The sequence below is a fragment of the Lontra canadensis genome, unplaced genomic scaffold, assembly GCF_010015895.1.
Source record: "Lontra canadensis isolate GAN:19392208 unplaced genomic scaffold, GSC_riverotter_1.0 scaffold2, whole genome shotgun sequence".
Taxonomy (NCBI): Eukaryota; Metazoa; Chordata; class Mammalia; order Carnivora; family Mustelidae; genus Lontra; species Lontra canadensis.
Window position 1 is genome coordinate 62,874,035 of NW_022630996.1, and position 25,917 is coordinate 62,899,951.

The 25,917-nt window shown below is 40.1% G+C and overlaps 1 protein-coding gene and 1 pseudogene across 1 annotated transcript in view; both read left to right on the forward strand.

Moving 5' to 3' along the window:
* CDK6 (cyclin dependent kinase 6) overlaps window positions 1-25,917 on the forward strand; it is a 229,979-nt gene that overhangs the window by 45,949 nt on the left and 158,113 nt on the right. Inside the window, exon 2 of the mRNA XM_032875145.1 lies at window positions 17,915-18,050. Within this exon, the coding sequence (XP_032731036.1) occupies window positions 17,915-18,050 (136 nt within the window). The remainder of the gene's footprint in view (window positions 1-17,914; window positions 18,051-25,917) is intronic.
* On the forward strand, window positions 11,646-12,707 carry LOC116878026 (annotated as a pseudogene).

The window sequence follows — 25,917 nt, forward strand, 5'->3', positions numbered from 1 at the left end:
CGGGGGTAAGCTGTGTTCTAGACACTTTGAAATTGATGTTGAGAATATTTATTTGTTCAAGTTGTCCAAGAGGTGACTGAGTGTGGCATTTGTGGAAAGAACTGTTTTGGAGAGACAGACTGGGGATTCTGCAACCTGTAGGTACTATATAAAGTCTTGGCCACAAGGGAGATAATTATCATTTGTTGTTGGCTATGTCACAGAGGTGGTGGTGCATTGGGTGGGAAAAGAATGGGACCACGAGCTTCTAGATACTGGAGGTCCAGATCAAGGAGAAAGAAGCATGTGAAGGTTCTAATTGAAATCCTGGTTGAGTGTCTTACAGTTTCCATCTATCAGATGAAAGTAATAATAACCACTTAATTGGGTTATTAAAGGAATTCAATGAGTTTGCGTGTGAAAAGTCTCAGGTGCGGTTCTAGGCTCACTCTAGGGGCTCATAAATGATAGAGAAAAGATTCATGAAAATATTTCTCAGGACCTGGAGATAGTTTCAAAACAATTTTTCTTAGTGATTACATTGGAGATTATAGTTAACATCTTAAACCTAAAACAATTTAGTTTTAAATAACACTAACTTAGCTTGTATAGTGTATGAAAACCATTTTTCCTATACAACTCCGTCCACCCCCTTTTAGGCTATTATTGTCACACGTTCCATCTTTATACATTGTACGACCATAGATTGATACTTATTGTCATATACATTTGTCTTTTTAATCATATTAGGGAAAAAAATAGTTCCAAAAAGAAACTACAATAATACTGGCTTTTTAAGTTTTTACCTATGTATCTAGTTACCTTTGCCAGTGTTCTTTCTTTCTTCATGCAGCTTTGAGTAACTCTCCTGTCCTTTCATTTCAACCTGAGGGAGTCCCTGTAGCATTTCTTTGAGGGAAATCTACTGGCAACAGACTCCCTCAGTTTTTGTTCATCTGAGCATGTTTTAATTTCACCTTCATTTTTGAAGGATAGTTTGTCTGGATATAGAATGCTTGGTTAACAGCTTTTTCTCTCAGCCTTTAAATGTGTCATCCACTGCCTTCTGTCTTCCATGGTTTTTTTTTTGTTTGTTTGTTTGTTTGTTTGTTTTTTAATTTATTTGACCAGGGCAGGGGTGGTGCATTGGGGGAAGCCAGAGAGCACAAGCAGGGAAAGGGCGGGCAGAGGGAGCAGCAGGCTCCTGGTAGAGTAAGGATCCTGATGCAGAGCTCCATTCCAGAACTCTGGGATCATGACCTGAGTCAAAGGCAGACCCTTAACCGACTGAGCCACCCAGGCCCCTATTTTCCGTGGTTCTGATGAGGTGTTGGCTCTTAATGTACTGAATTTCCTTTGTAGTTGGTGAATAGCTTATTCTTGCTGTTTCCACATTCTTTTTTTGCTTTTTGACAGCTTGATGTATAATGTCTCTCAGTGTGGCTCTCCTGGCCTCACGTTAATGTACCTAGAAAGCACTCAAAGGATCATAATAATGCAGTCAAATTAAATAAATGACTGTATTTCGTAATAACAATAATGACTACAAATGATCCATGGGTAGAACACAATCAGTATATTGTGCTTAAAAAGCCAAGAAAATGTTCAATGCATGCTACAGAGAATCCCATTAAAAACTTTTATTTTTAAAAATTGTTTGAGGGCTTACAAGTGGGTAAGAATCAGGTATGAAAAATTCTCACTTATGTGGGTAATTCCCTTACAGAGTCTAAATATGAGTTGTTCCAATGTCTTTGCAAAAGAAATATTGTTCCTTAGGGGACATGTAGTTGGAGCTACATGTACAAATTCTTCTTCTTTAGTTTTTAACTGCTCTCAACATGAAATATTTACCTTATTATATGAAATATTCCCAGAACAAAGATTAAACTCTTAAAACTTTAAAATTAAAATTTTAAAATAAAATTTATATGTAAGCATACTAAATCATAACTTAATATTACACATTTTTACATCTGAACAAAACAACCTAATTTCAGATGCCTAAGTTTGGCAGTTGATAGAGTTGTCAGTTCTTTTAACTTTTCCAACAGTGTTCTGTTTTCTTACCTTTTAATATAGTTTCCTGATGGTATCCTTTATTTATAGGTTTTTTTTCAGTTCTTTTTTTTTTAAGATTTTATTTATTTATTTATTTGACAGAGAGAGAGAGAGAGAGAGAGAGAGTACAAGTAAACAGAGCGGCAGGCAGAGGTAGAGGGAGAAGCAGGCTGCCCACTGAGGAGGGTGTCCGATAAGGGGCTCGATCCCAGGACTCTGGGATCATGACCTAAGCCAAAGGAATATACTTCACTGACTGAGCCACACAGGTGCCCCTTTTTTTCAGTTCTTAACACAGTAGTTTTTGGAAATTTGGCTCTAACAGATCTAATTTTAGAATGTAATATGTTAGAGGGGCCTGGTTGGTTTAGTCGGTTGGGGGGCCAACTCTTGATTTCAGCTCAGGTCATGATCTCAGGGTCCTGGGATCAAGCTCCACATCAGCTCCATATGTGCTCGCTGGGGAGTCTGTTTGAGGATTCCCCCCCTCTTCCTCTGCCCCTGTGCACATGTGCATGCTCGCTCTCTCTAATAAATAAAAAAAAAAAAATCTTAAAAAAAATAAAATAGAATGTAAGATGTTAGATGTTAATTTTTATAATGACTTTTTTTTTTTTTTTTTTAAAGAAAAAACATGCTTTTGTTATTTTGGTTGCTTATACCTTGTTCTATTAGAAAGGGCGCTGAATTCTTAGTCATGAGACCCAGGATTCTTACAACTTCTGTTGCTTTGCCCATCTGCATTCTCTTAGCCTGTGCTTCTCTCTCTGTAAAACAATTGTATGGAACCGGATAATCTGTGAAGTTCCCCATACTTTCAAAATTCCATAATTCTGTCATGTAGGACTTTTCTCTGGCTTCTATGATAAACATTAGAGTAATTTAAAGAATTTATGGGCTGTCATTGTTTCTCTTTTATATCATGATAATTCTGTCACTTTTGCCCTAACATTTAGCCAGGGATCAGAAAGTAGTTTTATTTTTCCTACAGGCTCTTTTATGGAGTTGCTACATATTGGAGAAAGATTAAAATCTCATCCCTTCACTGAGGCAGTAATACATACATAGTATTTTTTTCTCCTAGAACCAATTTAAGAACTTACGTTGTTAACATAATTTAATTTTAAAAACTTGCCATTTCAGGATTGAGGAGCAGGATTTTGTCAGTAACGCAAAGGAGCATATTGAAGAAAAGTATGTGAGTGATAGGAGAAAGAAAACTTAAATGAGAAAAGAAGCTTTTATAATTCTTGTTTTTAAAATGATGATTCTTTTTTATTATTAACAATTGATACGCTCTCATTGTAGAAAATCTGGGCAAATAACAGGAAACACAGCTCAGTAAGCTCATCACCCAAAGACAACCACCGTTAGCATCTTGATTCATCTTTCAACCATTGTGTGTACATACATGAGGAATCAAATTGTACATATTCTTCTGAAACCCTCATTTTCTTTTAATATATTATGAACACCTTTCCAGATCAGTAAATACGAATCTGAATCATTTTTTTAAAGGCCATATGATCTATACGTATCTATTTATGTATCCATCTATCTTGCTAGATTACTCTCCAGAAAGGTTTTTGTTTGTTTGGTTGGTTGTGGTTTTTTGTGTTGTTTTTACCAATTTGTACTCCCACAGTGATGTGGATCCATTTCACAAACCCTTCCAGATGCTATGCCATTTTATCATTAAAAATTCCTTACCCAGTTTGAGGAACTTAAATTGTGTATTGCTGATATTTTCATTTATGTTTCATTAAGTTATTACTGTAGTTTAACATTTTCTCATATGTTTACAGTCCTTTATGTTTCCTTAAAAGGAACTCACTTCGGTGGTTGTTTTAGATAAGAACCTAATCCCAAGTACCTGAGTGACTTAGTGCTGGGATAAATTTACTCACCTCATAAGGATGTGATTATGAAAGATTTTTGGCTTATGGTGTTGGTAAAGTTTGGTTAGCTTTCTTCTAAGACCCAGCAGACAGCCTTCAGCACAGACAGCTGCCTAGTTTGGGCTGATTCGTCGTTTTTCCTCAAGAGAGGCCCAGAGCTGGAGAACGGGGCTTTTACAGGTCAGAAATGGAGACAGAACTGAATGTTGAAAGTTTTCCAGAATCCAGCACTCTCTCTGACTCAAGCCAGAGCTGTTGACTTTACTTTCAAAAAGATCATTTAACTCTTGTATTTTTGAGATTAGAGTATCTTTTTCTGGCTCTGTTGGGGGAACTGAAGTGGGTCATTTTTCTAACTAGTTAAGGGAAGGATGTAAGAGGACCTGGGGGATCAATAGTCTTCCACTTTATTTTTCCTGTGAATTTTCTGAACACGTATTGTTTTCAGTCCAGCATGAAAAGCATATTCTACTATGTCCAGGTTTACCAGAGGCCTCTGGGGGTTGGCATGAGGCCAGCTCCCGTCAGCCAGTGTGCCTCCTGTGCCATAGAGAGGTCTCTGACCCAAGCGCTGCAGAGGCAGGATTGCACAGTGGTTTAGGAAATCCCACTCTGGAACCAGACAGCCTGACTTCAGATCCTATCTCCACCACTTACGGTCCCATGCTTTAGGCAAAGTGCTGAACCTCATTCTGGCTGTTTCTTTCCTCCTTTTGTTTCTAAACAGCTTTATTAAGATACACTTTACTACCTACATCAAATTTATCTGTATAAACAATTCAGTGGTTTTTGGTCTATTTACTGAGTTGTCCAGCCATCACCATGATCTAATTTTAGACCATTTTATCACCCTGAAAATACCCCGGTACCCATTCGTGGTTATTTTCTGTTCCTCTCCCTGCCCCAGCACCTTCAGGCCTAGGCAACCACCAACCCACTTTCAGTCTCCATGGACCTGCCTACTCCGGACCCTTCTTATAAAAGAAATCATGCAATATATGGCCTTCTGTGACCAGCTCTTTTCACTTAGTGTAATCTTTTCAAGATTTATCCATGCTGTACCATGTATCTGTACTTCATTCCTTTTTATTGTCAAATAAAACTCTGTTTCATGGATATACCACTTTCTCTTTATCCATGCACCCATTGATGGACACGTGGGTGGTTTCTACATTTTTAGCTATTCTGAGTGAGGCTATGGTGAACATTTGTTTATGTACATCTGTTTCTTTATTTGTAAAGTGGGCACCATTTCATAGAATTGTTGTGAGGACTGAAAAAGTCCAAATAATGTAGTAGTAGTGAGTAGATAGGGAGCAAACTAACAGTGTTAGTTAATAAATGCAGTTTATGAGTGTATGTCCTTGCTTCCCCTCAGTGACAGGATTTGACTTACTTGGGTGCCATGCTTTCTTTCGTGTTGACATCTCTGAAGATCCTCTCTTTTACTTCACTGCTGACTTCTCCCTGAGTTACAGTTCTGAGAAGTTTAATTCATTTAGTAAACATTTCTTGAACACCTGCTGTCCCAGGTGCTGTGGAGAATTAAAAGAACAGGGTAAACAAAAGTGTGGAGAAGCTTTTCCAGTTAAAGGCTGTCTTTAGTTTGCTAATCTGCAACCTCTGACCTGCCAGGAGGGTTTAGGACTTAGGGCCCCTGAACCCCATTTCTCACCAAATGCTACACGTGTGGGAGTCTCTTAATCCTTTCACTCTTGTCATGCCCTTGTTTTGACCAACATATCAATGTTTGTCAAGAGGCAAATGGAAGCTGACTGTTGTGGAAGTAAGGCAACTGAGTCTCAGTGCAGAACCCAACAGGTAATAAGGTAGTTAGTAGCTCATTCCTGTGCTGTTGTGGGGGTGACCAATGGTGTCTATTCTAATCCCTATGGAGAAGTTCCTAATTTTTTCAATTTGCAGGTTTCTTCTTTTTTGTAGAGTTGACTTTACGTTCTTTTTGAACATACGGAACTATTTTGTGTTGGTACTGGACTTAGCAAAAATAATCAGCTCAGCATCGTCTGGCTGCCTGTGTTTTCTGTCTCTTGACTTCGTGTGGATAATGATTTGCTTGGTGACTTAGAATAAACGTGTTGACTATTTTGCCTCTGCCACCATTCTCTGCCCTGTAAGAGAACAAATATGTTTTTATGATTTCCTCATTTGTTTGAGCTCTGAAGTAGTGTTTCCTTTTTCCTATAATAGCATACAGTTAGCCTAACAGAGTGATGCTACTACCTCATTCTTCTCTCTGCCTTTCATTCAGACAAAATGCCTTAGCAGTTCAAAGAACTGTTTGATAACGCAAGAGTGCCTCTGGTGCTTGCTGTAGGATTAGGGAAGAAGTTTGGATTCTGTTGCTTAATGTCCATTTCAGGAATCTTGAAAATGAGCAGAGTTGTCCGCAGGCCCCCGTATATGCCCATTAAGGTTTCCACAGAGCTTATTTGGGTCCTCACTAATAGTATACCAGTTTTGTCCTGTCATCTGCCGTCATATGGTAGCAGTGTGTTTCCATATATAGGAGTTTTACTGTTTGCTCTGTTTTAAATATTTACTGTCATGCAAGCCTCTATCTTGTAAGCTTGCCCAATTTGAGGGATTCCCATTTAACTTGTAAAACATTTTTTGGTTCACCAGAACCCAATTAGTAGAAACTCTGAATTAGTAGAAATTCAGATTAGTAGAAACTCTGAAGATGAACTAGAAGAATATGAACCACGAAACTTTCTTATGAACACTCTAAGGCTATAAAGAACCAAGTGATTTAGTAAATCAGAGATGCTGACTTTGCATTCCCTCATAAGATGATGGTAGCCTTGACCTTAGCAGCATGACCAGAGATTCCCTGCTTTGGAGTTATGATCTGACATTTCACTTGACCCTTGGATTAACATAGGTTTGAATGCATTCATCCACATATATGCAGATTTTTCCCTGTAAATACAGTACTGTAAATGTATTTTCTCTTCCTTATCATTTTCCTAATAACATTTTCTTTGCTATCTTTTTTTTTTTTTTTAAATATGGACCATTTCCACAGATTTGCCTGTCATCCTTGCATGGGGGCCGATTTTAGTATATGTGCTGCAGAAGTGAACGCCAGCTTACTTTACTTAAAAAAAATTCAGTATGTAATACATATAACACACACAATATGTGTTACTCCACTGTGTTCTCAGTAAGGCATCCAGTCAGCAGTAGACTATTAGAAGTTGAGTTTTGGGGGAATCAAAAGTTACATGTGGATTTTTGACTACAGGGAGGTCAGCCCCCCTAAGCTCTGCATTGCCCAAGGGTCACCTTCCCTGGGCGTGTCCCCTTTTCAGCAGTAGGTATCGAGGTTGCGTAAATCAGGATTCTAGGAGAACATATCTCATCGGGATGCAGCCTTTAAATTAAACTTTAAATTAAAACTTTATGTTGTTTTTTTTTTGTTTGTTTGTTTTTTTTAAAGATTTTTTATTTATTGATTTGACAGACAGAGATCACAAGCAGACAGAGAGGCAGGCAGAGAGAGAGGAGGAAGCAGGCTCCCTGCTGAGCAGAGAGCCCGATGCGGGACTCGATCCCAGGACCCTGAGATCACGACCCGAGCCGAAGGCAGCGGCTTATCCCACTGAGCCACCCAGGCGCCCCCTTTATGTTGTTTTTAAATACTTCTCCTTGCCTCCTCATTTCCTCTTACCCCACTGAGTCCTTTCCTGCTCTAGGTTATATATTCCTAATATGCTGTGAACTCGTCCGTATGTTGTCTTCTGCCTTTCTCTGCCTTTTCTCCACAAAATGCTTCTGTAGTCAGACCAGGAACCTCAAATAGGAATCCTTAGGAGAGATGAATTCGTCTTCTCTGGAGCTGTCAGTTACCCTTGTCCAGTGGACACATGCCTAGAGGGACAATATAAGGGGAATTGTCCCAGCCAGTCAGGAATGGTTCAGTCACCTAGAGGAAACTACTGCTGTTTATATGCTTGACCTTAATTCATTTTTTCTAATATAATGTAATATGTAATATAATGTAAGACATATTTGAGGTCAGATATTGATGTTTCAAAATAATTTTAATCATTTCAAGATACGTATAAATGTTTTAGGACTATTTTCTTTTTGTAAGTAAGAGAAGCGCAACTCAAACTGGGTAAGTGTGAAAGTGGTGTTACTAGCTAACGTAACGAATAAATCCCTGGTTGTATCGGCACAAGTTGGGGCCAGTGCTTAACCACTGTTCTCCAGAATCTCTTGCCTGTCATTTCTCCTCGCTGGCTGTCTGCCCTGTTGGCTGCAGTCCATGGTATGCTCACTAAAGTGGTGGCAAAGACAGCCATCGGCAGCTGCAGGCTTAGATGTTGCCAGTTTGGTAATCCCAGAATAAAGAGAGCTCTACTCTCCCAAAAGTCCTAGTAAAAATCCTGGGACTGATTCACATGGTCCTGTCCATCCCTGAATCAGCCCATGTCACTCACTCTCTACAGGGGAGGTTACATGCCATGACACACTCTTGTCCCCACAGCCATATTAACTAAGTAGGAAGGGTTCGTCAAAAACAAATGAGGATATGGTTTACAGAAGAGGGAAGGCAGACATCACAGATGTCTACTGAATATTAGAATGCAGAATGAATTTACTTTGATGTTTCATGTTACGTTTATAGATTTTGTTTGGAACTGATACACAGCCGTACACCATTACTTATGGTTTTATGTATCGGTCTTCTCTCCCCCAGCTAGATGGTAAAGATCTTAAAGACCATACCCACCTTAGATCTTTCGGAATCTCTAAAACATACAGTACTATACCTGCATGTGGTAGGTACTCATAAAGGTTTATGGACGCTGTGGAACGGCAGGTTCCTTCTAGGAGCATTTTCATTATTGTTGGTGGCAAATACCTCTGGAGTTAACACCATTCAGTGTTGGTTTAGAACAAGTACACACACAGCCCATTTAATGAGCAAGTGGAGAACACCCTGGCCAGTATCCCACCACATAGGGCAAGCAGGATGCGTGAACGTAACCTTGGGTGCGTGCAAGCTATAGGCACAGAATGTGCTCCATGGACTATAGAGAAAGATAAAAAAGAATTCTTCTCAATTCCAAAGACTGGCTGTAGTTCAAATAAAATTTTGTTTAGCGCCCTTAGGCAGCTGTGCCAGACATCTCTCAGCTCTTGAACTATTTGATGTCCAAACATTCAAGACTATGAAAAAAAAAGTGACAGGAAAAAAATCCTCATAGAACTTCCTGTGACAGGTCAAAGTTTAATCACAGCAAATAATGCAGATTTCCCTTTTATTATAACCACAGCAGAAAGGCAGGTCTTGTGTTTACAAAGCACGTTGTTTGGGAGACCTCTGTAAATTGTAATCTTTGGAAATCCCAAGCCTGTTGGATGTAATCCCGTCCATTAGATGAAGGCAGCTTGCCTATGCCACAAAGATCCAGAACAGCAAGTTAAATGGAAAATATGAACAGGAAGCAGTCATTAAGAATTACAATGGGTAGGATGCAGAGTTAATTCGCGGAGATATTTTGTTATGAGATAATGACATCACTAGGACAGCTGGAAAGCTGAGGGCTGTGAGGGGTCAGGACTACAGAGACAGGGAGAGAACTCAACTTTATGGGAGAGTTAGGGGCTTGGCTGGCTTAATTGTGAGACGGTAATGACCTAGCTGGCTTTTTTGGATTGCATTTTTCATAGCTCAGCTGGGTTCGGAGACTTAGTGAATGCTGAGAACCACTTTTCACTTCTGAACATTCCCTTGGATCACAGAAAGCTAAGCTCTCACGGTTGCATATCGAATGGTGGTTTTGATTTCCTCTGAAAGTCATCTGAGATATTTTGTTCACATTCAACGCAGTGCGAATGTATTTTGCTTATGGAACGGCAGTCATGTAATCACTGAAATGGTATTTTTGTCAGTTTACTGAATAGCAAAAAAAAAAAAAAAAGTTTTTGAAAGTCTCAAGATGTTGGTCAACACAAGGAATCATAGTTAAAGTTACTTTCCAGTCTTTCTGTTCAGATGTTCAGACCTGTCTGGCTCTTTTGTTTTGCAAGTGTAGGGGTTCTAGGCAGCCTGGCCACATTCCTCATTGATTTTATATAAATATATTACAGATTGTTAACCTCCTGCCAAATACCAGGGATTTCAGTTCTTGCTTTAGCTCAGTTGCTTTATGTGAGAGTTATTTGTTATATTAAAACATCTATGTCCTCTTTATTGCCCACCACATTGACTGTTATTTATTTGATTTGGGGTAATTCCAGAGGGAGTCATTGTAGACAATAAAGCATCATAAATATTATGTTCTAAAATTCCTCAGATGAATACAGGCCTTTCCTGCTATTTGAAAGTAGAATGTTCCTGTGAAAGCTTTTGTAGGCTGAAATGGTGTAAAGTGAAGAATCAGTTACCATTAATTTGTGTGGAAAGTCTTTTGAGTGTTCCCAGAACCTCTCTTGGGTTTTCTGATACCTTAGGACACATCTTGCTAACGGGTGCACAAAATAAATCAAGATAAAGCACAGATGCTCAGAGAGAGCCTCCAAAAGCTAAGGCGACTTGATGCCCTGAGGCTGAGTATCCTTGTGTAGAAGGAGTCTGAGGGTGTCCCCTGTTCATTGTTTGCGGTGCGTGCTGCCCTGTAAAGGCTCACATATTGAGTGCTATTTTCATTTTTCTCCTTTTTTCCTAAAAGCAAAAAATCCTCTGAGATTTCTTCAGTTAGTGAGAACAGGTGTACTAATGTAGGACTTTGGTAAAAAAGTAAAAGGGTAGTGGCGTGCACTTTCAAAGACTGGGGGATACCTGTATTTATAATCGTTGACTCAGAATGCATTTCCTACACATAATATAGTGTAAACTATATAGACTAATATAACTTTTTTTTTTTTTTTTTTACAATGATAGTATTCACTAAACATGTCAGACTGGATCTTGTACATTAGCATAGAGCAGCATTTTCCAAAATGTCTTCAGTGAAGTCATGGCTCTGTAAGGGGTTAACCATCAGCACTGGAGCCAAAAAAGACAGGTGTCCTACGGGTCCTCCCAGGACCTCTCCTTCTCTTGATGTCACTTGGGAATTTCTTTTTTTTTTTTTTTTAAGATTTTATTTACTTATTTGACAGAGAGATCACAAGTAGATGGAGAGGCAGGCAGAGGGAGGGGGGGGGAAGCAGGCTCCTTGCTGAGCAGAGAGCCCGATGCGGGACTCGATCCCAGGACCCTGAGATCATGACCTGAGCCGAAGGCAGCAACTTAACCCACTGAGCCACTCAGGCGCCCTCACTTGGGAATTCCTAAGGAGAAAGTAATATGCTGCATTTTCCTAATGAAATTCATATCCGCATCCTAACCAGCTGGAAAGGCAACCCTGCAGGGCCGCCGGCTCCAGACACTGATGACCCTGGCCCTGCTGTGGCCCATCTCTCAAGACCTGATAGAGGAGGGAGACTCAGAGGGTTTGTTCTGGGGGGAGCGATGGCTGCGGGGCACCGGAAGTGGTAGAGTGGGAGGCCCGCAGGAGCGGCAGAGACCTGGGAGCACTTTCCCAGGGTTCAGCGCTGGGAGAGCTGCGACCAGGGTCCCAGCCACGGCTGAATCTGGGGAGCGAGTGGTCGCAGCGGTGGGCCCAGGAGCTGGAGTGGGAACCCACCCAGGAGAGAAGTCGGTAGGCTGTGGGCGGCCTTCTCATCAAGAAGCTGGGCCCAGAGGCGGTGGACTCCAACCCCTACAGGGTTCCTGATGGCACTGAGCCGAATGGGAATTGGAATGGACTGCGGGGAGGAAATCTGTACCCTTGCTGTAGCGATAGTAGGTGTTGGCAGAGTTGTGTGACCGCTGAGGTGGCCTCGCTACGTTGCTACTCTCTGGCCACGACAAGGAGGAGCTGGCCAGTATGAATAGAACTTTCTTCCAACCTGTCCTTCCAATCAAGCAGGATTAAGTGAAGTTCAAGCAGCAGTATATGCTTTGAGGAACATTAATCCTGATGTTCTTTAGGAAGTAGACAACTACAGTATAACCCCAGTAGAAGACCTTCAGCATTGCATGGGTAAGAATAAGTAATGGCAGATGAGAAGAGGGAAAACCCCTTGACCCAGTTTTTAGCTGTGGGGACAGTTTGGAAGCTTGGATGACAATAAACATGGCTTGTGATGAACTTGGGCAAACGTGGCTAGAGTCTGGGGTCAGTGAAAATGCAGCTTCAGGGCATATACAGCTCATAATTCCTGGAGAATCTGTTTGTTTGGCATGGGCTCCACCAAATTGCTGTAAATACTGATGAAAAGACCTTCAGATGAGATGGTGCTGTGCAGCCGGTCTTCCCGCCACTGTCGGCATAGTTGCTGGGATCTTGGTGCAAAATGTGTTAAAAGTTTCTGTTAAAGTTTGGTACTCTGAGTTTTTACCTTGGATATAATGCAGTGCACGATTCTTTTCCCTTCTGGGTCCGTGAAGCCAAATCCTTAGTGTGTTGACAGAAATTGCAGGAAGCAACAGGAAGACTACAAGAACAGAAGGTTGTTCAAGAAGAGCAAGAGATAATAGGTGAAGACAAGTGTTGAGGTATTGAGTTGGTATCTGAGGTTTCAGAAGAGGAATTGCACAATTCTTCAGGCCCAGTTCCCAACTTACCTGAAGGATTGACCTTGCCATATACAATTCCCAAAAAGCAAGAAGGTTCTATACCTGAGGTAACTGTGGAAGATTCTGGTGAAAGCTTGAAAGACATAGTGGCCAAGATGAAGAATATGTAGATAATGGACTGACCTGTATTTTAGTTCCCAAGTTTAAACCCGTTCCCTTGCCATTTAAAAAAATCATTTAAAAACTGGCAAAGCTTAGGGCAACATGAACTGATACATAGTCTTCACAAAATTGTTACACTTTTCCAAAATACTGTGTTACTTGTTGCTTTCTCCCTTCAACTAAATCCGTAATTCCCCTAAAACTCATGTTTCATTCTAGTTAAGAACACTTGAAAACTCGCCATTGAAATGTCTGTGCCTTTTGGAAGGGGCGGGAAGAAATGACCAATTTGATGCCATATTCCTTTTCCTTCCAGTAATCCTTTGTGGCCTGGTACCTGAGGCATGGGCAATAAAGTAGTATGTGGTTCTCAAATACAGGGAAAGGACAGGAGCTACAACCTGTTGATGAGAGCTACCAGGCATCTGTTCAGTGTATGTAGAATCACTCTCTACAAGAAAACTGTCTACTACTATTAACTTAGTTAGCAGTGAATTTAAAATAGTTAACCTGTAAAATAAAAATATCCTCTCAAATGTTACCTGATGAAGTAAATGCTGAAGTAAAGTCATTGGAAAAGTTTATAAACCTGTGAATTATATCAAAATAAGACAAAGGCAAACAAAAGGAAACTCTCTTCACAGAAAAATGGAGAAAGGTACTTTTGGGAAGTACAAATTACATTTCTGCACTGGCAGAAGAAAAGAAATCATTGTACCTGTGGAATATGTATCTGGAGTCACTGTACTTTATTGAGGAGCAAGGAATAAATTTAGGGTAAGATCATTTAGTTTATACCCATCATGTGAGCTACCTTTAGGATATTTCATTTAAATTTGATTCCTAGATAATTCGATAGTACTTTAGTGGAGACATAGAAGAGACCTAAATTACCTATGCAGTGAGTGACATGTATTTAGTCACTGCAAGTGTCATTTACCCTGATCATGATCACTAAATTATAAATTGGTAAACTGCTTTTCTCTGGGGTTGCATACAGATAAAAGCTTAGAGAACCTTGGTAAACAATGGTTAGGAGACCAATAAAAAACATGCATGTGTAACCATTATCAGTAGGATGTGACTATGCTGTGGTGATCTTCTATTTTGATGATTTCTTTTTTTTGCTTTCAAGATGTGAATGTCAAATTGTTATCTGTAGAGAAGAAGTGTTAGTACAAAATGAAAACTACGATCTCCACTTGTAAAATAAAGTTCTAAAATCTGATCTCAGAATGCCCACCCTCCAAAATAATAGCACCTTAAAAAAAATCAAAAGAATTGGGGCGCCTGGGTGGCTCAGTGGGTTAAAGCCTCTGCCTTCGGCCCAGGTCATGATCCCAGGGTCCTGGGATTGAGCCCCACATCGGGCTGTCTGCTCCGCAGGGAGCCTGCTTCCTCTTCTCTCTCTCTGCCTACTTGTGATCTCTGTCTGTCAAATAAATAAATAAAATCTTAAAAAAAAAAATCAAAAGAATTGGCTCCTTGAACCAGCATGAGCCACTTCTACCTAACACCATTTTTTTTTTGTAACCTTGAAGAATAAAACAATTAAATACATTAAAATTTATACAGGAATGTTGTATGCTATGTATGCACAGTCACACATACCTCTTTAAAATTCCACATTTTGTTTCTTTTATTTTTTTAAAAGATTTTATTTATTTACTTGACAGAGAGAGATCACAAGTAGCAGAGAGGCAGGCAGAGAGAGAGAGGGAAGCAGGCTCCCTGCTGAGCAGAGAGCCCCATGTAGGGCTCCATCCCAGGACCCTGAGACCATGACCTGAGCCGAAGGCAGAGGCTTAACCCACTGAGCCACCCAGGTGCCCCTAACTGGCAATTTTTAAAATGTGGAATTTGGGGGCACCTGGGTGGCTCAGTCAGTTAAGTCTCTGCCTTCGGCTCAGGTCAGGATTCCAGGGTTCTGGGATGGAGCCCCGCATCGGGCTCCCTGCTCAGCTGTGAGTTTTCCCTTTCCCTCACCCCTCCCTGTGCTCCTGTATGCGCTCTCTCTTGTTCACTCTCTCAAATAAATAAAATCTTTTTAAAAATTGCCCGTTAAAATTAGTGCCTTTTTTCCATGGCTTATCGTCGCGAGCAATGGGCAGTGGTTTCCATGACCTCACCTCTGCCCGTCTCATGTGTGGAGTCCAGTTGCCTTAGGTACCATCAGTGAGTCTTCATATTTTGAAGAGAATAATACAACTTTGAGGAAAGTAAGTTGGGTGGGTTAGATGTTATTCTTGAATTGTGTCACACGAACAGTAAAATGAAGCAACAGAGCCTGCTGCCACGGCGGTTAGGTAACAACAACGGTTTGGAAGCAGGCGACCTTTTGGTTCAGCAGCGTTTTATGATTTTTTTATATCCAGTTACGTCCCCGTCCAATTTTTTCTTTTCTTCTGGAAATTACTCAAATGTCATATATTCAAAACTGTAAGTGCAGGAAAAATTGGAGTTGCTAAAATCAGTGTTGCCCTGAGGCAGTGGTAAAAAAAATATATTTTTTTCATGAAGGAAATGTATTAATTATAGTGGAAACATTTTAAAAGGAACATTTAAGAAGCACTACTGTAGTGCTGCAGTTCCGTGTTTGTGTTTGAATTTAGTACATGTCATTTTTGATTCACTGAGTTTTATCTCATTTACAAAAATAGAAGTAACCTATAGAAAAAAGCTTGGTGATTGTGGAACTGCTTTTTCTTCTGCAAAAGGAAGGAAAAAGGCGAAGCTGGCAAAGTATGTGGGTTTTATAATGGAAAGAAGATGGTTCAAAGGAGCCCATGAATAAATGGTAGTTGTCCCACTTTACCAAACTGATGGAGTTATTTTGATAAACTTCCCAAGTGGCGAATTCATCCGTAATGGCAGTCATCACTGTCACAGTATGGCACTCACATGATTAATGGCATTATCGTCAATAAATTTAGTAAGAGTTTTTGCTTTATCAGAATAGTTTTCCAGAATAAGTCACATTAGTGACATCAGAAGACTCTGGGATTTCAAAAAAATCAAGTTTAGAAGTAGTTGATTAAAACTTAGAAATAAGGGTGCTTGGGTAGCTCTGTCGGTTAAGCATCTGCCTTTCGCTCAGGTCATGATCGCAGGGTCCTGGGATCAATCCCCACATCGGGCTCTCTGATCACCAGGCAGTCTGCTTCTCCCTCTGCCTACATAAAATCTTAAAAAAAAATTTTTTTTTATAATAAAACTTAGAAATCAGGCACCTGGATGAGTCAGTCAGTTGGGCATCCAATTAGTGGTTTTAGCTCAGGTCATCATCTTCCAGTCCTGGGATCCACCCCAGTCGGGCTCGACTCTGCTTAAGATTCTCTCTCCCTCTATTTCCCCCTGCCCCTCTCATCCTGTTCCCAGGCCTGTGTGCACACTTGCTCTCTCCCTCTCAAATAAATACTAAAATGAAATCTTTAAAACTTAGAAATCAGGGCACCTAGGTGGCTCAGTCGGCTAAGCAGCTGCCTTTGATTTGGGTCACAGTCCTGGGAGTACTGGGACCCAGCCCTGCGTCGGGCTCCTAGCTCAACAGGGAATCTGCCTCTCTCTTTCCCCGCCCCTCCACGCAGCTTGTGCTCTCTCTCTTGCTTGTGCTCTCTCTAATAAATAACTAAAACAAAAACAGAAATCAGAGTATTTTTTTTTTAAGATTTTATGTATTTATTTGTCAGAGAGAAAGAGCACAAACAAGGGAGCGGCAGGCAGAGGGAGAGCCCATGTAGGATTTGATCCCAGAATCCTGGGATCATGACCTGAGCTGAAGGCAGCCGCTTAACCAATTGAGCCAAAATCAGAATATTTAGAAGTAGATAAACATGAGAAGAAATTCAGTTGATCTTGATTGATTTTAGTGGAGTTGTAGAACTCTTCCCAACTGCCCATCATTAAAGAGTAGTGTGGATCTAACTGTGAAGTGTGTGTGGTTGGTGGTGGTGTTCATCCCACCAGACTTAATGATAGTGTTCTTTAGTTTATTTTACAGTTTAATTTAAATTCACAGAAAAGTACCAAATGTTGTGGGGCCCCATTTAGCCCAGAAATGCAGTGGGGTGACATGGTGAACCAGCTTGGCATTAAGAATTCAACAGAGGTAATATACAAAGTACATAATTGAGAGTCAACCCTGCATTCTAGTGACGGGTTATGTGCACATTTATGGTTAGTTTCTTTGAAGAGAAAGAGTGTTTATTCGGTTTTTAAAAATGAAAGAAAAGACTAAGAATAGCATTTTATTAGCCTTAGTATTTATATTACATTCTTGTCAGATTTACTTACAGCTTGTTTACGGGTGGTTTGTTTAATTATTCAAACGTGGTGAGCGTCTCATGTGCTGGATAGTGTACTGTCTGTGGTTCAAAGTAAAGAAGAATTTGTCCTTGGGCTTGAAAATGCTCTCGACTACTGACGGCTTTGCTTTTAAAAACTTGAGTTTTGACTTAGTCGTGGAATTGTATGGAAGACATTAGATTGGCCCATCCGAACTTAATTATAAAGTCTGTTAATCAGTCTTTATTATTTAAGGGTAATGTAGTTTGCTAATGCAGTTTCAAATACTGCCTCTCTCCTGCAGAAAATGTTAAAATTTCAGTTTTCATTAGCATGCTATTTGGAATTTTTTAAACCAAGTATTTATGCCCTTTCCAGGGAAATGATTTGATTCACCAGAATGAGAAGTCTCTCTTAGGAATAATCCAAATTTCTCTGTATTTCATCATCCTCATTTTCATAGGCCCGATTGTGACACCTTAAATTCCAGAAAAATCTTCATCGCAGAGCCCAGCAACTCCGAAGAATACTTAATCTGTCCCTTTAATAATTCTTGAACTGTGTGCGAAAAAGAACCCTATTTTTCCTAGGCTGCAGTTTTTTAAGCTATCTCCATTGGCAAGTTGTACGTAAGTAAGGTCTTAAACTAAGGAAACTCTCCAGGCAAACATTCCTATGCTCCAGTCATGTTGTTTTCTCTTTGCTGCTATGGATTTTGTCATCACTTAACCAAGTGCTTCTCTCCTGAATCTCAGATTACTTTTAGAGTATCAGATCCCATTAGGTACCCTTACATATCACAGTGATCAACACTGCCGTTTTTTTTTTTTTTTCGTATTGTATGACGGAATTGCAGGATATATGTAAGATGTACAAGTTACTTCTTTGCCTGTTGTCACTGACTTAATATCTCTTTCTTTTTTTCTTTTAGGTTGTTTGATGTATGCACAGTGTCACGAACAGACAGAGAAACCAAACTGACATTAGTGTTCGAACATGTCGATCAAGACTTGACCACTTACTTGGATAAAGTCCCGGAACCTGGCGTGCCCACTGAAACCATAAAGGTACCAAGAATCATCTCTCTGCTTGATTAAATAGTCACACTATTATAGTCCATTACTCAGTCACATTTCTTTCCTATGAAAATTGCCAGGGGGTGCCTAGCTGGTTCGGTCAGTGGAGCATGTGACTCTTGATCTCAGGGTCTCAGGGTGTAGAGCTTACTCTAAAAAAAAAATATTGCAAGAATTAGAGCTTTTGGAACTCTGTAGATAATTAAATGTACCAGCTAAGTGAGATGTTCAAAGAATGAGGTATATTCTAGCTCATTAATTATAGAGCTGAGTGAAAAAACCTTTGTGGTGTTAATACGTATTAAAATTTTTGAAAAGTATCTCTATGTACATTATCTGGCCCTAATCTTAGAAGGTATAGTGTCGTCAATATAGCTCAGTCTTTTTCTGATCATTCACAGACTCTGAGGGACATAATTTGAAACTTTGCCTTGAGCACGTTGCATATTGTAATTGTATAATGACTCCAGGACGTAAGTTATACTGTGTAAATCTGAAATACTGGTTCTTAGACCCTTGGTTCTCCATTTTTTTTTCTCACTCATGAAACACTTAGAGGAAGCCTCAGTGCCAGGTACGGTCCTAAACCCTTGGGATGCAGGAATGACTTAAGACTCCTTAGAGATCATCCAGAAGTTCTTTCTTCCTTCAACCCTAGCAGGAAAACCTACTTAGGAAATTTTGTTGGTCATACTTCCGTCCTGCTTAATGGAACTTCCCAGTATATCTCTTGGATCAGTGAGTGTCGTGGGTGGGCGGGTCTTTAAGATGACCTTTTCATTTATGTGTATTAGGTGACTTAATGAAACAGGCCCCTTACCTAATCATTCCATGTTTAGAAATGGGTTCTAAAATTTAGCATCATTTTAGATAAGAGGTAATAGCTGGAAATACTTTATGTGGAAATACTTTTATGGAAATACTTGACTTCTAGTGATAGCAAGGTGGTGTTTTCAGATGCTGACACATTTAGAACTTGATGCTGAATGATTTGTTCCTTTGGTTTTACGTTGATAAAGGATTTATGTTCCCATCTGCCTTTCATAAAAGAATATGATGCTCAGTAGTGTGCACTCGTCTCTTCCTGAGCAGTTTTAGGGACTTAAAGGCCCTTTAAATGTAGGAATTCCTGGAGCGCCTGGGTGACTCAGTCGGTTAAGTGTCCGATTCTTGATTTCCGCTCAGGTCATGATATCAGGGTCATGAGATCAAGCCCTGCGTTCAGCATGGAATCCACTTGAGATTAATCTGCCCCTTCCCCCCGCCCCCCAACCCCTTGCTGGCTCACTCTCTCTCTCTCTCTCTAAATGAATAAAATCTTAAAAAAAAAAAAAAATGTAGGTATTCCTTCTTACCTGTCTTGGCCCTCTTCTCCTCTATCCCTGCATCCCTCTTTCCTCTCACTTTCTTTCCAGTGTGGCTTCAGTGCTTTCCTCTATGAGTTTGTCTGAAACCCTATGTTCATCCCACAGGGCAGAGCCCCTTTTTGTGAACTTTGTTACCTGCCAAGTTAGACTCTGTGTGGTTCATGATTTCTTACCTGTGTCATCTTCCTCCTCACGGTCATTTCTTTGCTTCCCCCCCCCCCCCCCCCCGACACCAGTAACTATCTGCTGAACTACCAGGCCCACCCCAGATAGTTTTTGATCAACTTTCACAGCTGGATGTAATCTCATTGGTCTTAACAGCGCTTGTTCTACACATCTCCCCCTGTTGGTCCTATTTTCTACCTTTAATTGTGATTATTTATGTCCATATTCATTCATCTTTGTATCCTGACAGTAGCTACACAATGATTTTTACACATAGGTACTCAGTAGGTGAGACACATTGACAGCCTTTCTTCAGATGTAATTACTTCAAAATTATTTTTAGGAGGGCAGGAGGGGGAAATAATGCTGGTTATCAGAAGGTTTTGATGAGATGAACTGTTAAAAGTATTTCCAAGGGGGTGCCTGGGTGGCTCAGAGGGTTAAACCTCTGCCTTCGGCTCAGGTCATGATCCCAGGGTGCTGGGATCGAGCCCCGCATCGGGCTCTTTGCTCAGCGGGGAGCCTGCTTCCTCCTCTCTCTCTGCCTGCCTCTCTGCCTACTTGTGATCTCTCTCTCTGTCCAATAAATAAATAAAACCTTTTAAAAAAAAAAGGATTTCCAAGTTTTTCATCTATATCCTGGAAAAGGAAATGTCACTCATTCTGTATTGAACAGGAAGTTCTTCCAGAGTCTCTTAAATTTCTTCAGCCTTTAGGGGTAATACCCCCACTGATCATATAGAGACCAAGTTTGCTGGTAGAGGTGGAGGTGGAGGCAAGGGGGTCTGGTTATTTAAGGTTAGTGTTTAATCGTATATTGATGATTTCATAGTGAATTATGGAACACTTTAGGCAATTAATATAGATGTCAGTGGTTAATTGAACATTTTCCTAACTTAAAGGCTAATCAAAAGATCTCTTTTGTCTTCATCTTTAACTTTTAAAAATTTTCTGAACTATACTATGCTAATCTGCTTTTCTTCTTTATCAAGCATAAGAGTTTTAAAAGTAATTTGAGTGTTTGTGATCTGGTAAGGCCATTATTTAAAACATGAATAATCATGGTAAAAGCACTATAAAACCATTAGATGTATAGTTTTAGGCCTTATATGGAAATGATACAAAATTATTTTTAGTAAAAACTTGTATTTTTGTTCTTGTGATTGATTTCTTTTTTAAAGAGTTGGTATATAGGGGCGCCTGGGTAGCTCAGTCAGTTAAGCATCTGCCTTTGGCTCAGGTCGTGATCCCAGGGTCCTGAGACTGAGTTCTGCATCAGGCTCCCTGCTCAGTGGGGAGTCTGCTTCTCCCTCTGCCTGCTTCTCCCCCTGCTTGTGCTTGCTCTCTCTTTCTGTCTCTAACAAATAAACAAATAAAATCTTTAAAAAAAAAAAAAGTTGGTATATAGGATAAACATCTGCTAAGGAGGAGGTTCTGGTTAGTTGGGGTTCTGGTTAATTCAATTTGGTAAGGACTCAGTCAGAAAACAGAAAATATTTTGTTATATAGACTTATTTATAGGCAGTCTCAATAACTAGATAACTAAATCAAGAGAATATTGCTTTTATGAACAACCTGTTGGGAACACAGTCGGATTCTTACATAGAATGTTTTGTTGTAGTAAGAGTTTTTCTGAGTATATTGGTACAAATATTTATTGAATATTTAAGGAGAGTTTTGTGCCATCCTTTGGGGAACAACAAAAATGAATTAGCCAAGAAGCTTACTCTATACCCAGAAACATGCAGTACACATTTTCTTATGGTTGTTTCAATAGTTTAGGGAGTGTTTACAGGTAAAAAGAAAAAAACAAACAAACAAACAAGACTCGCTCATGAATGAGCACTGTCTACAGCTGATTCTTTGTATTATGGTACCAAAATATTTTCTAAAATGTTCTTTAAAAATGTAGATATTAGTACTGACATAGTCTTACAAGTGTCAGAACATGCCATACTATAAAATAATCATAAATATGCAAGAAAATCTTAACATGAAATAAATATAAAACAGAAATCAAGAAAAGACCTCCTGTAAGATCATTTAGGGTAAGGGAGTTTTCCTCAACACTCTGTCCTCTACCACGTTTTCTGGGGCACTGTTTACCTGTTACCCACTTAAGTTCAGGATACTCTGGTGCCCACTCAGGACATAAATTACAGGAGGTGAGCAGTACTTGGATAAAACTGAAATGTTCTTGTGGTCTCTGACTAGGTATGATAGAGGTCAAATCTTTTTGTTTAGTATTTTCATGAACAAAATAATTTGTTAGAAAAGAACCCAGGATGGGCTTATGTGATGTGCTTATTACATAGATCACATAACAATTTTTCAAATTCTTTTAAATACCATTTGTTAGCAACAACAACAAAAAGGGAAAAACACCCTGGAGCCCTACGTATTTGTGAAGGTTGATAGTTGGGTGAACTCACAGGGAATATTTTGCAATGACTAGGTGGTATTCACGTTAGGCTTTGATAAAGTAAGTGAAGTGTGGTAGAGGCCTGAACGGGAACTTGCCATTGAGAGGCTCATGAGAATAAAATAAAATCATGGGTGGTTCTTCCCAACATTTTAAAATACACTGTATTATAAAAATAAATAAATGCATACATACATCTAGTGCATACTTCATCTTGAGATCTTCATCACCTCTTCTTGACGTCGTAAGGCGCATGTGTTGGTGATGACAATGACATTTGCTTAGAGGAGCCTGTTGCCTGTTGTACTTTAAAGTCAGCAAATATTCATAGGCTTGTCATTGCCATATCTTGTTTTCATCTTTTAAATTCTGAATGTTATCTCTCAATGTACTTGATTATGGGGGGGAGTCAGTGCCATCTTTATTTTTCTTTGAGATTTGACATTGTCTTCGTAGACTTCCATGGTTAAACTTTAGGAGACAATAATTGACACCTTAATTATTATTATTTTTTTTTTTTAGGGTTCAAGATAAATTTAGAGTCTCTGTGCTTAGATAGCACTTTTCATTTATGAGGGCTTTATGAGAAAAAGGGGCTGCCAGATTTTTTTTTCTCTTTCATGCCTTTGTCAGCCGCCCTGTAAGAGGGAATCAGAAAGAACCTGTAAATAAAATCTGTCTTCTTGTTCCTTAACCATTGTAACTGCTACCCAGAAAATGAATTATATGGCAGGTTTGTATCAGGAGAGACTTCCATGTAAAGTCTTCTGTTTTATAGGGTTTTAAAATGAAATGCCCTGTTTTACTGAACTACTCATTTGGTGCTTAGGCTTGCCTGTAATAGTACAATGTATTTCCTAGTATATGGAATGGCTTCTCAACATCTTATAAACTCCTTCTTTGGACATTCTGTGCCTATAACATGTTTGTTGAAATTGGCAGTATAATTTCACAAGTAGAAATCCAAGGCACTGAAAGATCAGTCGGAAAAGATCAGCTGTCTCTCCAAAACAGGACAGGGTTCTTTTAGCTCGGGACCATATGGCCCCTTTGTATGACTCAATCTTGGAATAAAAATTACATTTTACTTATGTATTTCTATGATAAATGAATTCTATAGGGCTTGAGAAGGCCCAAAAGCTCAAGGTTTATGTGTCTGTTTGGGTCATTTTCCCTGTGAATTAGATTTCGTTTTATCTTCAATTGAATGTTTCTTACAGATTTCTGTTGGTTGTGATCTCTTCTCTAGGAGATAAAATATACTATTTGGTTTATTTTACAAAACCCAGACTTCAGAGACTGACACACACTCTTAATAGCACCTGTTTTCTGCCTCTGGGAAATATCTGTTTTCATGAATAATATCTGCTTGCAGTAAACAGTGGCTCTGGTGTCAGTATGGGATGCCCGGGGCTGCGCCTTCTTTCTCCATCTGACATAACGCAGAGTGACTGATGGGTCCCCTGCCACTACGGATGAGGAAAAGTCCCCCAGACCCTTCTCTCCTCTCACCCCTAAAGGAATCAAGCCATTGCCCCTTCTCGGTTCCTGGTGGTCTCCACTTTGCCTGAATTATGAGCAGGTGATTTGTCTCATCTTTGCAGGACACAGAGCAAATTAACATGAAAATATCGCTTCTCAGAAAACAAGGCAGGCTTGAATGCCCCGTCGCTGCTGGTCATTAGCCATCTGCCACCGACACTCATACTCTGTTTATCACATTGGAAATTCAGAGCAGATGTTGCATAATAAGGTGATCCCAAAAACAAGGCAAGAAATTCAAAGAACACATACTCCACAATAACGATAAGGATCCTGGAAGGACAGTTTTTTCCATCTAGTGTCATGGCTGGACTAATTGAATAGACCATGTTTTTAAAAACACACATGTACGCACACACATCTGTCCTTGTGTTTAATGCTGCTTTTTGTAGTAACGTGAAATAATTTTGAAAGAAAACGCCCATGGGAAAGCTGTCTGAGAAGACTGTTTAATAAAATTAATTTTAATAAGCAAAGTAGAATGTCCTAATAACACTAGTCCTAGGGCAAAGGAGCTCATAGGGCAGTCACGCCAGTGTTGATTTTTATTCTGTGATGGACCCCAACATACAGCAATTTAACTTCAGATAGTTCACTCCTGTCGTACAGTTGGATCCCTCAGGGCTCGTTGCTCACCAGTGCTGTTTCCCAGACCATTAATTTTCTTCTTAGTACTCAAGATCCTATGTTCCCTATACCCTTTCCCTCCACTGCTTCTCCCACCTGTCGCTTTCCCCACCACCACCACTGTCACCACACCCCCACTCTCCACATGCTTAGCTTTACTGGGCTCTGCATAGCTCTGCACCAGCCCTCTCTTCTGTCCCCGGCTTTGGGCTCTCTCCAGCCTGCGTCCTAGGAGTCTTTCATTTTAGTTCCGCTACCCTTCCACATCAAGGTAACAATACTTGATAGGACCCGCTGTTACAGTGTTTTATCTAATCCATGTATGCACGTTCTAGACCCTTATGATGCCCTATAAGAAGCATATCATTCAGGGCGCCCGGGTGGCTCAGTTGGTTAAGCGTCCGACTCTTGATTTTGGCTCAGGTCGTGATCTCGGGGTTGTGAGATGGAGCCTGTGTGCAGCTTCCTGCTCAGCAGGAAGTCTGCTTGGAATTCTCTCTCTCCCTCTGCCCCCCACCCCGTGCTTACACATATGCGCTCACTCGCTCTCTCTTTTTCTCTCTCTCTAAAAAAAAATACATAAATCTTAAAAAGGCACATCATTCACAATGTATTAACCATTGTGCTTGGAAGTATTCTTTAAAAAAAAAACAAAACAGGCATCTGGACTTTCCATCAGGAATGCAACCTAGATGATAGATTTTTTTCCTATGGAAAGTCAGCTCCAAATATAGTCTTTTGACTCAACAGCAGTGTTTTCTACACCACACCCTTCCCTATGTATGTGTTCTCCTGACACATAAGCATAGAATTGGGAGGGGATGTCTTTAAGAGGAACATCAGCTCCATTGCTCTGAGGAAGAGGTAAGCAGCCAGTCCAAGAGCAGCCAGCAGCGTAGCACCCACAGTTGGCCATTGACTCCAGGAGGAGAGATCCTCAGAAGGAAGTGAGTCAACTCCGAGTTTTCCCCAAATTTGGGGGGAAATATAGAGTGTATGAGCTAAACTTGTGGTAACTTTCAGTGAATCAAGAAACTTCTTCAGGAAGAACATACTTAGATAATCTGGATTTTGAGGACTTCCCCAGAAGGAAATCCTTAGTCAGTTTCCCAAGCCCTGGGGTAAGCTGAAAACATCAGGAGACAAAGGACAGAATTATGCAAATACATGATTATCTAAAAGTAGGTAATAACAATTATAACAGTTATTTGCTGGTTTGGATTTTTTTTTTCCTAACAGGAAATAGGGGTTAAAAAAAAAAAAAAAGCTAATGTCTTTCTAAAGGTGTACTGTAAGACTGACTCACTTAAAATAAATACTGACTCACTAAAGTAAGCAAACGACACTTTGATCAAGCTAATAACAGGTAAGTTGGAATCGCTTTAGAAAATGTTTCTTCACCTTAGGCATTGAATCTGTTCATAGAGCCCATTAAAAAGTCACAGGCAGTGTATACCCAGTGTGTTTCACCGTGGTGACACATAGCAGAGAGAGGCTCTGCATAGAACAGGGATATTCCTCGTCTAAATTTAGCATGTGCCCAAGCTCTCTGGTTATAGTTTTTTTTTTCTGGCTCTCTTCCTCTCAGTGTTGTAACATTCAAGGCTTCACCCTCCGTCCTCTTTGCTGTCTATACTTTCTGACCAGGTGATGTCATTCCATCCAGAATCTTCAGATATCATATATCCTCCAGCCTGAGCTCTCCCCCATGCTCTCAGTGCACCATATGATATCT